Raw genomic sequence first — 14,776 nt, forward strand, 5'->3', positions numbered from 1 at the left:
CATGTATAAATATTAGTGCGCATGCCCAACATTTCGTTGCCTGTTTTCGCCTATTTTTGCTTTGGCACCACAGCGCCACTTACAGGCCTGGCATACATTTTGCAGCATTTTCATGCGTTCGTGTGGACGATCAAATTTATTTTACGTCTCCGTCTTTACGACAAACGTTCTGGAAAATATTAGCGTTTCGTGTTCGTTTTGACTTCGTGTGGATGGGGCCTAAGGCTTTTGAAATAAAGCAGCTAACAATGAGGTAGGGAAAAATGAGTTCAAAAAATGTGCTTCAACTCTTTTAACAGTTCAGTTTAAATAATTATAAGGAACCTTGCAGAAACAAAACTGTTCCTCAGCCCAACTGTTTGGCTTTTTCTGCGTGTCAGAGTAAAAAATTTAAGCTACGAGCTCAACAGAGATGTGTTTTGACATGTGGAGATGATAATATGGGGGGACGTGTCTGCAGCCTCCCAAGTGTCCCAAAGCTCTGATGCCTCCATTGATTCAAGTCTGGAACTACCAACAGACTCTCTGGCTAATCACTCTGGCTTTAACACTTATCACCATGGCAGAGATCCTGAGTTCCCTTCAGCAACATGAGCATAAACTGCCAGGAAGATGCACAAATGGCTTCAGGGAAGAATAATCAGGGAAACCGTGAAAGTCCTGGAGCTGAGCATGAATATTTCTGCCGAGAAGAAGAGAAGAAACTTCCAAAGACAAGAAGCGCCAGGCTTACTGTGCCAGGTGAATCATTTCCAATCACTTCCTGAGTGAAGCAAGCGAATACTTGTGATAATTGCACAATTTCAGTGCTGTGTTTTATTATGTCTATTTAAACACATCTTTGTCCTAGGTGAACCATTAAGCATGAACATGAACAAAAAAAAAAAGGAAATTAAAGGGTTAAAAGAACCCTATCAAAACTGTTTTTAGAAGAGAATAAATTCTAGTTTTATGATCATTACCTAAAAGCAGAATTCATGTAATTACTTCCCATTAAATGTGTGAGTGTGTGTGTTTGGATCACCTGCACTGCACAGCCCAATAGGAGCAGCAGTAGTCTCCGGAGCTCTTCCACAGCTGCCTCTGAGGACACAGAAATAACTGTCATCAGCCTCATTATCACCGTCATCATCATCATCCTCTCCGCCCCGCTCCACCGTCCTCCTCATCATTATCACCTTAATGTGCTTCACAGATTGCCCAGATATGGACTTGTGCATGAAATAATGAGTTTCTGGTGGCTGAGAGACACGCCACTGATAGGATCATGTTGTTATCTTGTACCTGTTAGGGGGTCCTGCCCCAGTAAGGCCACATTTGGGAGAGGCATGAGGATCAACTGCTGCAGGTCCTCCTGTATGAAATGGATGAATGTGGAGAGTTAAGCACAAATAAACATCTTCCTGTCTCCAGTCAGTCTGCAGATAGTGAGGCGCCCAAGCAACATTTTCCACCTGGTTGCTGTAATTTGTAGTGTAAACAAAGAAGAGAAACCTAACAAGAGGGTTTTTTTATCCTTTAAGCCAAAAGAACATTAATGCATTTTGATTTTACATTTCTGAATATAAATGTTCATTTTTTTCTCCTTTCGTAAAAACAAAGACAAAGTGATTGTGATGTGAAGTAAAAATCAGTGAAGTGCTCATTGCTCCGATTCTAAAACGTGGGTAATGAGGGTAGTGTGACATTTACATTCACCGAGTCGCAGACATCACAACAGACGTCATCAAAATGCAGTTGCTTTCAGTGGCAACAGACAGTGAATATTACCACCAAGAAAACATTTTTAAAGCCTGATATCAAAATTAAAACTTTTCTCTTTTTCTTTGATGAGAATTTTTTTTTAGTAAAAGATGTTTTTTAGAACTTTATAAAACCTGTCAGTCATCTATCCCTTTTAAACAAATCATTTATAGAGTGCACATAGCATTATAGTGATGTCTAGGCAAAAGAATTAATAATTTTGTGTCATACATTGACAGTAAGCCTCCTTTTTCTCCAAACTGCAAAATAAAATGCTTAAAAACCAGCTGAGTAACTCCAGAGTCCACCTGTCGAATGTAGTCTTATATATACATCCTGAATCAGAATCAGAATCAGAAATACTTTAATAATCCCAGAGGGAAATTACTTTTGTTACACGCTCCAGTTACAGTTTTACATGATATATACACACATCCAACTATACAATATAATAAAGATAAAATAAGAATAAAAAGAGATAAAATATATACACATAAGAGAGCATAAGAGCTGTTAAAACATAACCTCTCATCTAAACTGAATGGCTGGTCAATGAGATGGAAGAAAACTGCTTAACCTGCTTGTAAAACACTATTTGAGACTCAAAACTAAAACTGTAAATCATTTTAAACACACTGACCCCACTATGAACCATGGTGTTGGCACTGTGATACTGTGGGGATGCTGCTCTTTAGCAGGGACAGTGTAGCTCATCGGATCTTATGGGAGGATAGATGAACAAGCAGCATATAATAACATGATCCAGGAAAACCTACTAGAGGCTGCAAAGGAGTTGATGATGGGGTAAAGCTTTACGTTCCAACAAAACAACTAGACTACACATACAGCATCAGTAATATGTTCACATGGTCTAGTCAAAGTCCAGACTTATTTCCAACTGTAGCATAATCCCAGTAATGATGTGATCTCTATTCAATCTGACTGAGCTTGAGCTATTTTACAGAGAAAAATTGTTGACATCTGATTCTTTAGATTGGCTAAACTGGTACAAACATACCTATATCCCAAGACAAAATGTAAAAAGGTCTAGGAGGTGTGAATACTTTTGTAAGGTGCTGAGCTTCATTTGCATTATCCAAACAAACTGATCTAACAGATCATGTTGATTGAAGACAGCCATTTGTTAACATTTAAATCATTTCAAACACGGAGATTACTTAAGCTAATAAACCTCAAGCCCATTATCCACTAAAGCCAGGAAGAATAAACAGTTGATTGTTCGACAGAGCATCTATAATGTGTTTCAGAGGAAAAGACATGATTGAGTAGCGGCAGAAGGCCCAACATCGTGGTCAGCTTGTTTCGGCAAGTTGTAATTTGTGTTCTAAGCTCTTGGACTAATCTTCTGGCTCTATCAAATGACGCTGAATCAAGCTGGACTGCAGACGCCTCAGACATTTCCTATCCAGAAAACCTGGCTTCTCTGGCAGCGAGAGAGGATTCATGGTGTGGGTCTGTAGCGCGTTCCTCCTACATCTAATGTAGTCACAGTTTAGCAGGTGATCCTTCTGTTGCTCATTTTATTTAATTAGTCTCAGACAACAACAGCATCTCGGGTAATTAAAAACATTTCTGTCAGAAAGCCCCACTCCCACACTGGCGAGCTCCTTCCCCAACTGCTCTGGAAGTCTGTTCTCATCCATCAAAGGAAAACCATCAGACTGCAGAAGCAATTCACAATTATAACTCCTTTTTTTTTTTTTTTATAAACTGTAGAGCACCAGAGGTAGGAGAGGACTTCCTTTAACAACTGCTATGTGCAGCCAAGCTTACAATTCTGCTCCATTCGGGGCATGCAGGATAATAGCCTCTGCAGCCCTGACATGGCCATCGAGCCGCTTGTGGCTCCCGATGCCAAATAGACTCCGGCAGCAACTTAGACACTCTGAAAATTATATAGCAGCGGCCTGTTGTTCTTGGCACGCCGATGTCTCTGTGTGAATAACTCCCTGCTTGGCAGCGCAGCCAAGATCTCCGTACAGTTCAGGGTTATATTTGCTCAGATTTCTCAGCTGCTATAATTTAAACATCATCCCTTGATACGGTAATGCATCCTTCCAAGGGAGATTAGAAAACGATATGAGCGGCACACATTGCAATTATCTATGCTGTGCTGCGATTTCTGACAGTTTCACTTGTTGTGCTAAAGCTTTGGGGTCATTCCTTCGTTTTCCATCTTTCGTGTCCAAGCCAGTCCTTGTTTTCTTTGAAAGCGGTCAGGATTCATAGCTGTCAAAGTAAAAGTACGCCTTTTTACATCGCCTTTGGATGCTTCTACTTCATTGAACTGACCATGAAGTATTGTATTTTTTATCTAATAATGTAATATTAGTGAAGTATTGCAGAAATCAACATTTCATCATTAGTGAGTGGTAAACGGTTAGATTTATTTTAGTAACCTTTTGAAAAAAAAGCTTTTTCTGAGTAGTTTTACTGCAGCTAACAATATCATCACTTTATTAGGCACATGTTGGTCCATATAAGCTAAAGCTAAGCTTCATAGAATGAAGAAATTACTTTTTTTTCACCACCAGAATGAGACACGTCTACATGTAGCTTTGCTGTTTTGCTATTTTTTTATAAGCTGAGCCATTTGGAAATCAATATATACTGTAGTAGCAAATATGCATTACCTTCTGTAAATATGGATTAATTTGGTTTCATTTGGGGAAAAAAATATTCATGGAAAGTTTTATTCCTGCATATTTATATTATTTATGGGGTATTTTGTTGTCTTTACAATATCAGACTTTTAGCAAATTAGTGTAATTTCTTTCTCTTTATATTCAAAGATGACGTGCCGCTTGTCGATCCATGCCGTATAACTAATCATACTTGGTTGCCATGAATAAAAATTCCTAGGACAATTTTTTGGTCCGACCCAGCCACTGATCTCTATTTATTAACTAGATTGCTGATATGTCACCTTTCACCATCTTGGTACTTCTCACTCTCACAGTGTTGCGCCCTAAAAATGCCTATAATGTCATGTAATTACCATAATAATGTAATCAATACATGTATATTCACATGTACACCATCAGTTTAGGACTTTTGGCACATCATCAGATAGTGCGCATGTATAATAATAATATTAAATAAATAATATTCTTAATATCTACGTACAGCTCCATTAACACACTAATTTTGTTGTGATGGATTTGTATAATATGTTATACTACGTGATTTATAGAATTCATAGACTTCAAAATGACTATGCAATGTAATGTGCCTATTTATTTACCTCAAATGACAGCAAGTGTGTGTCAAAGTGATGAATTAAATCTTTATTTTAAAAGTCTTAAGCCCCCTGAAACTGAGAAATGCATCGTTGTTCGAGTAAGGAGTACCAATATGGCGTCTGGTGACTTCACAGCACTGTGTACTAATAATGGCCTATCAGCAAACCAATGGATAAACAGAGATCAGTGGATCCAGCTGTGCTCAAAACAGATAAAGTACAGCAGCAGAGCACCACATCAGGTCCCACTCCTGTTCCCTAAACTGAGGCTCATTGATGGAAAGTAAAGAGATTGGAAAAAGTTTTTAGGGTTTCCCGAGTCTCATTTTCAGCTGCAACACTCAGATAGTAGGTTTAGAGACAACATAAGAGCATAGATCCATCCTTTCTCCTCCCAACATTTTATGCTGCTGCTGCTTTTGGCCAACTTTTGGCCCCTCAGTACCAACTGATTATCTTTTAGAAAAACCCAGCCTGTCTGAGTGTTGTTGCTAAAAATGCCTCTCATTTAATGAAACCAATGTACACCTCCTCCTCTGATGGCTACTAAGATGTTTAACCCTTAGCCTGAGGTCATTGGTTCCAACACCCTCCACATTCACCAGATCTCAGTCCAACACGGAATTGCTGAAATTTAATAAAAGATTTACATCATGGATCTGCAGCTGACATGGCGGCCACCGCGTGAAGAACACCACACAGTCTCAGAGGAATGTTTGCAACAGAATCCATCCATTAATTTTCTTACATGCTTTTCCCAAGTGGGGTCGCGAGGGGGTGCAGGTACCTATCTCCAGCTGTCTACGGGCGAGATGCGGGGTATACCCTGGACAGGTCGCCAGTCTATCGCAGGGCAACACAGAGACAAAAAGGACAAACAACCATTCGCGCACACATTCACACCTAAGGGGACTTTGGAGAGGCCAATTAACCTAACAGTCATGTTTTTGGACTGTGGGAGGAAGCCAGAGTACCCGGAGAGAACCCACACAGGCTCAGGGAGAACATGCAAACTCCATGCAGAAAGACCCCGGGCCAGGAATCAAACCCAGAACCTTCTTGCTGCAAGGCAGCAGTGCTACCCACTGCAACACTGCGCAGCTCTCAAACAGAATCCAATAGTACTAAAGTGCACCTAATAAAGTGGCCAATTTCCTTAAACAAACACTGTTCAGATTGAGTAAAAAGAAAAAGAACAAGAAAAATTACAGATTAATATTGCTGAAAAACTGAAAATAAAATGCTGAGAAATTTGAGGATAACTTCAAACTTCAAATAATTAAACACCACAGTATAAAAGTGGTGTAAAAGGGCCAACTTTATCTTAATACAGTAATAGAGTAAAAATTCTCATATGATTTTATATTTCTCCTCCATCTCTTGTTCAATTTAATTGCAAACAGCTTGTGGTCAGGTCCAGTGGATTTAATAGACAGCTTAATTACTGTCCATGCCCTGAATTTAAAGTAATAGAAGACGAAAATATAATTAAAACTAAGTGAACAAGTTCAAAATGTCACAGCTGTATCAAGTTTGAGAATGACAGTATAGCAGCTGCATCGTATATGGTTGAGAGTCTTATAAAAGTGTTCAATAACAGAGAGTAAAAGGTCTTGTGACAAACCTCTAAATGTTTCTGGTGTCTCAAGAAGCTCATAGAAAGATAAACTAGCTCCACCTCCCGCTGTGACCACTTTCAGCTGTGGCTCAGAGGCTCATGCTATCTAATTCTGTCCTTTAAAACAAATATATCCACCTAGAAGAACCAATACTTTTTTTCCCTTTCACATATTACATTGTGTTGCAACAGCAGGACATTTAAAGTCCTTTTCGCTGCTGCATTGGCCGTTTTACCTTCCCATCTGGGAGATTCTGCCAACACAAGGTTAATTAAGAGAACCAGGCAAGTTGAAATGCTCAGTTCCCTTAAGAAATGTCGTGATTTCACTAAAACAGGTTTATCTAAATGTTCTATAAATTAGCAGTCAAGCAACATGAACACCTTAAATCCTGTTAAGTAAAGGTTGAATTACAGGCGAGTAATCTAAAGAGAGCGAACCAAACAAATAAGAGTTTATTAGTAAGACCAAAACACAAAAAATGAACCAAAGCTTTATCACAGTGATTTTAAATGATACTCCTCTGGTAAACATAGCTAAATCCAGTTTAAAAGAACAGCTTTCACACATAATAATCCACAATTAACTGAGCCGGTATATTAGAGAAGCTAAGGTCAGAGCAGAGAAAATGAACCCTTGCCTCGCCTCACGCTGTGGTTTAAGTTGGGAGCTTTCATGCTCTTTTGAGTTGCACACCCTTTGCGTGAGCTCATAAACAGCAACAGCATGAGTGAGAAGTAAAACTGTGACCAAATGTGGAACCAAATGTTCTGAGTGACTGTGGAGTCAGGTCTGAGTGCACCTGGTGAAATGCTCGTGTGCCCGATAAGAGCTTCCCATTTACTGCCCCCATTTCCTGAAGCCCTGAGCTTTCAAGGGACATTAGCAGCTCATTGGAAATCAGGAAGTGAAACCTTGTAGGCTCGTGTTCCAATGCTGTGTGACAAGCAAACCAGTGCATGTTCCGTCCAGCTGACTGGAGCATGGGAATGCTCTCTGCGCTGAGAACACAGCTTTTAAAATTATCCTCAGAGGAAATCATTTTCAGTTCCTGAAATCCCATAGGCGCCGACCCTGCGCATTGAGAAATACATGATACTGGGAGTTATTAAAGGGACTTTTATGCTACGTTTTACTACAGGTGTTGCTAATAACATTCCTTTTTCTCTGACTGTGACCAACTGTATGTGCTCTCTTCGTCCTCTGACATGGGAGCTGGCTTGGAGCTCGTCTGCCTGGCTGTGTGTTTCCTGGACGGGGCCGCCTGTGGAGCAGGTTGACAGTTGCCTTTTGTATCTCTGGTTCTTTCTGTCTCCTTGAACCCCAGTCAGCCTAAGCAGATGGCCGCTCACACTTAGCCTGGTTCTGCTGGAGGTTTCTTCCTGTTAAAAAGGAGTTTTTTCTCTCCACTGTCGCTACAAGCATGCTTTGTGTGAGGGATTGCCTTCGAGTCAATGAGTCAATTGCAATCAACTGGGTTTCCTTAAATACAAAACTTTTAAATCAGTTTCACTGTATGATCTTGTTGAATTGTTTCTATAAAGTGTCTTGAGATGACGTGTTGTGATTTCATACTATATAAATAAACTGAACTGAATTAAACAATAACTTAGCTTGAACCTCCTCCATTATTTCCCCCCACTCACCTCACTGGCCTGATAATAAGCAAGGACACGTCCACTGAGGTTGGAAATGTTATGTTTCATCTTCTCTTTTGTGCAAATGTTCTGTCACACACCCACACTCACTTCAGACCCCATACAATAACCTGAGGCTAAATATTCATGTGCTGCAACTGATACTTGAGTTTCATCTTGTCCTCTGTTTATATCACCTTCAAGCAAGTCAACAACATCTAGCTTTTTGTCAGCTTGCTTTCCCTTGCCATTCGGTGTAGCCTGGAGTTATGTTTTAGCGGGATATTTTAGACTCTTCTGCTAAGATTGAGCTCTGAGTCATTCCTCTAGATCCACAACCAGTGTTCATGGAAACAGGGAAGAGTTTTATATCTTACATCAGTTTAACACAGGTTTCGCTTCTAAGGCTGTATTTAGCTCACTTTCTTAAGCTACAGTTTGCATTTCCTCTCCTTTTCTTTTATTTCTCATAAGTTTAGCTTCTTTATTTCGATTTTTTTAAAGGGATTTCATGATTTTAGTCTGACAGTAAGCAAACCTGGTTACGAGCAGGAAAAGTGAAATTAAATTACTCTCAGTGGGTTATTTTCTGTTTTTTCATGAACGTGATGACATTTCTCAGATCTATTTTAAGAAGGTAAATTTACATGTGTGGGAGGTCTAAATGTTCAGCGTCATTAAATGAAGAAAAAAAGGTCTGATACAAAAATGTATTTCCTTCACTGCATTTTTGTTTTCATGGAATCACAAAATATTGATGCTCGAACAGGACAGGAGGATAATTGTGTATCCTGTTGCTTTCATTCAACCTCAGGAGGAAACTCATAAGGATATGGATATTATTTCCTCTGAGGCCTGGAAACACTGCTGATTTCCTTGGGACTCTCCCCTACCTGATAGAAGGCCCTGAGGTGCCGGTTTAAAATGGAGAAGTTCTGGACTCTTAGCATTTGGTCATCTTTCCCACTGTTGTACAGCCGCTCCACCTTGGGGTTTGGGTCTCTAGGCAAAGAGAAATAAAAAATAAAAAAAACATTAACATTGTTGTTTGATCAAACAGCCCAGCACCATGTCTCCCCACGTGAGAAACGCTTATGCAACAGTTCATTTAAGTCCAATAAGCAGAAAATGTGGATCCAAACGCTATTATTTGCTGAAATAATGTTCCAAATTAATCAGCTGCTCCACAAATACCGTGGTTCTGTCTTGCCTAATAGCAGACAAAAGGGTTTTTTCCTCAGGCAGAGGTTTGAACAAAAGAACAAAAAATTCAGTGAGGATGACTAACAAGATGGCAAGTGCACAGAACCGCGTTTCGTGATTTACTCAAAATTTGTGGGTCATGCATCCAAGCCAGCCATTCTCTCTAAGAAGCCGCAGAACAATTTGAGGTTATGAAAGGGTGGGTGATGAATGTTACATCACATTTTATGCAGGGGGGAGAACATTAAGATTCTGCTGCCACACTTATAAGTCTCTGAGGCTGTGCTGTGTCTAAGAGAAGAGAGGATATGTCTGCTGTGTTCACTGCTTTGGTTTGGCATTTTAGCGCGTTAACGTTCATTAATTAGAAATACACTCATGGGAATGAACTATTTGGGAGGTATTTATGCATAAGTTGTTTTATTTTTCCCAGGGTGCGAACAATTACTATATGTTATGCAGCGTGTTGGCCTCCATTCAGGGAAATACCAGGGACCGCAGATATATATCAGTATCAGTGTCGTATTTATCGGGATAGGCTGTATTTAATGCAACTGTTTAATTCAATTGTTCTAATTTCTACCAGATTTAATATATAACGAAAAATTTACATTTTTTCAACATAAGGCAAGTGCATAAATACATTTAATGTGATAATTTATCGGGTGGATGCACAAAAAGCTATTTAATTATAGAAAGCTGGGGCAAATCAGGTGGACTGAACCATTTTTAAGGCCAAGCAGTCTAGGACTTAAACATTTGCAAATAATTGCAGAAACCTTCTGCAATCATTTGAATACCTGTTTGGCTTGCTAGTACTAAAAAGTATGAGATCAATAATAAGAAAGTTTACAAATCTGTTGAACTTCAGGGGGTAATCAATTAAAGGTGCAAGAACATAATATCCTACATCAGCTTTTAAAACAAGGAAACACTTGCTCCAATTGCTCCTTTATTTAGAGACATATGTGGTGGTCCAGTTTTTATGAACACTTACCGTTACCTGAGCTTGGAAAGGACACAAAAAAGATAACCATGGTGGAAAAAGCTCAGAAAGTGCTGGACTCAATCAAAATCAGATTTCCCACTCCCACAGCCATTTAAACATGGTGGTGGCAACATCATGCTGTGGAGAAACTGCTCTTCAATGGTAACAAAGCATAGTTAGTTAAATCTTTATGGGAGTGCAGAAGACTGGACACGGTGCTGGATTTAAAACTTGCAGCACACCCATAAAATATAAACTTAGAGCTGGATAGGGTTGATTTGAATTGGCCCTGTCACTGTTAAAGGGGTCATCACCCGGATATTTGACTTTTTAAATGTTAAAACATTTGCATTGATGCTGGGCTGAAGTGTGTGAGTGGCTTGTTTTTTGTTTCAGTGTGGGTACTTTGTTAAAACCACAAAAAACCCATAAAGTGAGATATGATCATCCTTCTGTATTGACCCTGGAAGAGTGCTAAGTGTAACTACCGGTCTGTACTGGTAGCAATATGGGAAGAACGATCCGTATCATCGGCTCATTTGTGCATACGCAACCAGATATGGATCTGGGTCGCCCTCGATTTTACTTTGTAAAAACTACCTAAATTATGTTTCTACCTACGTTAAAGTACTAAACTATAATGCGTGAAACGTTAATAACTTATTTTCTGGGAAAATTTATTCATTTAAATCTTTTCTGTTTTATCACTGGTCTGTGATCGATCTGTACCGGACATGGAATCCTATGCCACTTCCTGTTGCTAACTCATTTGGCTTTAGATTTAAAAATAAATCAAGTCTTATTGAGTTTTTTTTTTTTTCCTTCTTTCCGTGTTAAAACTAAAATAATTTTGCCGAACTACTCTGAGCATGTCCAATAAAGACGTCAGACAAGCTGTTTACCTGAGAAAATGTAAAAAGCATCAAATTGTCTCATAAAAGTCATTAAAAACTTTTTGGGGTGCTGAGTAGCATTATTTATTGATTTAAGGGATAAAAACAAGTAGTTTTACTAACATAATTACATTATTTATGGCGACCTGGATGAATATCTAGTTGCACATGCACAAATGAGCCGACAGTACGGATCAGGTAGTGATGCCAACATAAGCATGCCTTGCTACCACCAATCCTGACCAATGGGAGCAATTCCCACAATAAGGGACCTGCAGTCAGTTGGATAAAAAACAAACAACAAAAAAAACACTGGAAATGGTAAATATGGTTGCTTCTGAATTTTTACCTATACTATCAAAATGCTATTGTTGCAAAGGCTAATTCAACTAAAACATGCATACATGTCAGATTCTTATGCTTACCCTTGTCAGAAAAAAGAGAGTATGAAAAGGGGTCTGAATGAGCTCTATTTATTCATCTCCAATTACACATGGTTTTTAAGGATAAATTTAGAAGGATTGTATTAGTAAAATACCAGGTTATGACTCCTTTAAGATTTTGTGGCACGCTTTAAAAACTTGCCCTTAAGGACTTGCAGCAGTAATTTCCGTTGGTTCCACATAATAGCGACATTGGACAGTTTTTGGATTTTTTTAAATCATTTTGCATATTTCTTACATTTCAAAATCATTCATTACTTTGGGGTAGTCCATTAAAATCTGAATAAAATATATTGAAAATATTTGTTTGCAACTAACTACCTACACTTGTTTAAAACTGTGATAGGAATATTATCATCTAATAGCATCTAAACTAGTAACCTTTAACAGCATTCATTAAAATAGGGAAAGGTTTGGAGTTTAGGTTGATGAGATAAGCCAATATTTTCTTTCATAGGATGCTTTAACTTGACTCGTCTGCAAGAATCTCTACCTGATTCTTTAAACAGATGTTCTTATGAGAACTGGCCATAGCAGGGCAGTTACCTACTACCTAATACTCTTTACACAAAAACTCATTCGTAATTCATCCTTACTCACCGTTATATAATAGCATATTTTAAGATATCTTATCCTTTGTGTTTTCCTGATTTTTTTGTGTGAAAAGTTCAGGGCTGCTAGAATTTTAAAGCTGAAATTCTCATTTTAAAAACCCTGCATATGAATTTACACCAACATAGTTTTTCCTCCAAAAGAACAGAGTTTACAAAGAAAGCTAAATCTTTATGCAGCTCTCAGATCTTTCTGTCTCAGGACACCGGAGCAAGGTTAAACTTCCTAATTATCGCTCTCTTCTGAAAGCAGAAACTATTGCATACTTAATTTTTGGCTATAATTAGCTGAAACCTTCAAAAGAAAAAAAAAATACAGCTTTAAATACTTTCATTATAAATTATAGAGGTATAAAAATCAGACAGATGGCATCGGTTTCTTTGTATCTCTTCACCTTGTTCTGCCTCTAGTGTTGGGATGCAAAAAAACTTGTGACTCTCTAAATATAACTTGGAGCAGGTGTTACTTAGATTTAAAAAAAAAAATAGAAAATGACTGTTTTCTTTCTGGATTTGTCCTTTCCAGAATGCAAATTGTTAAGTTTCCCTCTCTGAAATATAAAAGCCTCCTTCACAGATGAAATTAACAGGACCTTGCTTCCAGCCCAAACAAGCACCACTAATCCTTTAAATCACACTTCTTAACATACAAGGTCAGGTCTATGTTTTAATGAGGATAATAAATTAATAAGTAGTTCATGCTTTTGAAAAATGTCAAAAAGGTAAAGTTTGCAAAGTCTCTGAACTAAACAAAAGTTATTATAGGTTTCCTTTTAACGACGTTTTCTATCTCCACCTTATTGTTAATAATGTCATACATGATACAGAGATGTTTCAATAGGTCATCACATATTTCCATATTTTTTAATGATTAACTAGCAACTGTACATTGAAGTTTAACTGGAAAATATATGTTAAAAACTCTCTCTTTATTTAAGTTCTTTTAGGATCAAATGTTTCATTAATCAAAGCTTTTGTCTTCCGAGGTTACACTTCTAATTTCCCTCATGATTCTATTTTCCTTTGTCTCATCCTAATCTGTCATGACAAACATTTATCAAGGAACTCTATAAATGTAGAGTTTATTTCTACACTCTGTGGTTTCATTAAAGTCTGAATAGCAGCAATGAAATGAAGAGACAAAACCTTAAAATGATCATCTTACATGATCCTCATGACCTCATTGAGGAAGACCCCGTTGGTTAGCCTCTTGTAGCGCTCCAGGGAACTCTGGGTAACTGAGTTTACTTCCATGTACTGGCTGTAGAGCTGGATGCTGCTCTCGTTCTCCACCATATTCTCAAACAGCTGAACCTGCAGGAGGCATAATTTGTGAGATTATTTTGAGATCTGGTTTAGTCTCAAGTGTGAACTTAGATGCAGACAAAAATAAAACTGGAAAAACCGTGAGCAGTAATAAAAAGGGAGTGTGGATGGAGGAAGGATGTGTTCAGGTCCAAACATTTTCACACAGGAAGCCACTTGAGTCGGTGCACCTGTCTGAACAGGTGGGATCCATGCTCTCACACTGGGAAGCACTTCACAGTGACAGGCAGCCAACCAGGACTGCAGCCAAGGTCTCTCTTTCTCCTAATACGAGTAGTGCCAATGCAAACTGAAATATTTTGAAGGTTTTTTCCATCTGTACCCCTAAAAAAATCCCTGTTAGAAACAAACTTCAGCCAGCAGGAGGAAGCTGAGCAGCTTGAGAGTCTGCAGCAGAGGGAGAGCCGAGGATGTCCAAAAATATATAAAAATCCGGATGAAAACTCTCATGTCGGTGATTCTGGGACCTGCTAAGGGCCTTTGATCTGATAATAAACCTCTGGCAGGATCTGAATCTGGCATCCATCAGCTTCCTGTTGGCAAGGGGCAACAACCAATAGCAAACCCAAAAAGGTCCTGCTTCAATATAGGGATTCACCATAAACAGCACTCACAGACCAGGAGCATGAGGCTCCCAGAGACTGACTGGCTTCCAAATGCAACCGGATAATTGCCACAAATCCTTTTGCTATTTCACACTTTTGAATACATTGATCTACAAATAGTTTTAATATTAAATCAGTTTTACATATTGTCATTTATTCCACATGCTTGCTTATTTTACCACTCTTCATCCTTACACTGACTCCCTGTATCTCAGAGAATAGACTTTAAAATACTTCTGTTAGTCTTTAAATCCCTGCTTGGCTTAGCACCTAAATACATCACAGACTTGCTATCAGTGTATCAACCCTTCAGACCACTCAGGTCTTCTGGCTCCAGCCTGCTCTGCATACCTAGAACCAGAACTAAATGGAGAAGCAGCATTTAGTTCCTATGCTCCACTTATCTGGAACAAACTTCCAGAAAACGGTAAAAGTGCGGAAAGCCT

General features: G+C 38.7%; 1 protein-coding gene across 1 annotated transcript in view; it reads right to left on the bottom strand.

Moving 5' to 3' along the window:
- The window catches only part of LOC107090978 (girdin-like), a 72,641-nt gene extending 58,933 nt beyond the window's left edge, over nucleotides 1-13,708 (bottom strand). The window contains exons 1-4 of the mRNA XM_015384648.1: nucleotides 13,565-13,708; nucleotides 9,155-9,263; nucleotides 1,285-1,354; nucleotides 1,025-1,083 (exon numbers count right to left, since the gene is read on the bottom strand). Of these exons, the coding sequence (XP_015240134.1) occupies nucleotides 1,025-1,083; nucleotides 1,285-1,354; nucleotides 9,155-9,263; nucleotides 13,565-13,695 (369 nt within the window). The 5' untranslated portion in view covers nucleotides 13,696-13,708. The remainder of the gene's footprint in view (nucleotides 1-1,024; nucleotides 1,084-1,284; nucleotides 1,355-9,154; nucleotides 9,264-13,564) is intronic.
- Nucleotides 13,709-14,776: the final 1,068 nt, after the last annotated feature.

Source organism: Cyprinodon variegatus, unplaced genomic scaffold (genome assembly GCF_000732505.1).
Source record: "Cyprinodon variegatus isolate N-32 unplaced genomic scaffold, C_variegatus-1.0 Scaffold319, whole genome shotgun sequence".
NCBI classification, from domain to species: Eukaryota; Metazoa; Chordata; class Actinopteri; order Cyprinodontiformes; family Cyprinodontidae; genus Cyprinodon; species Cyprinodon variegatus.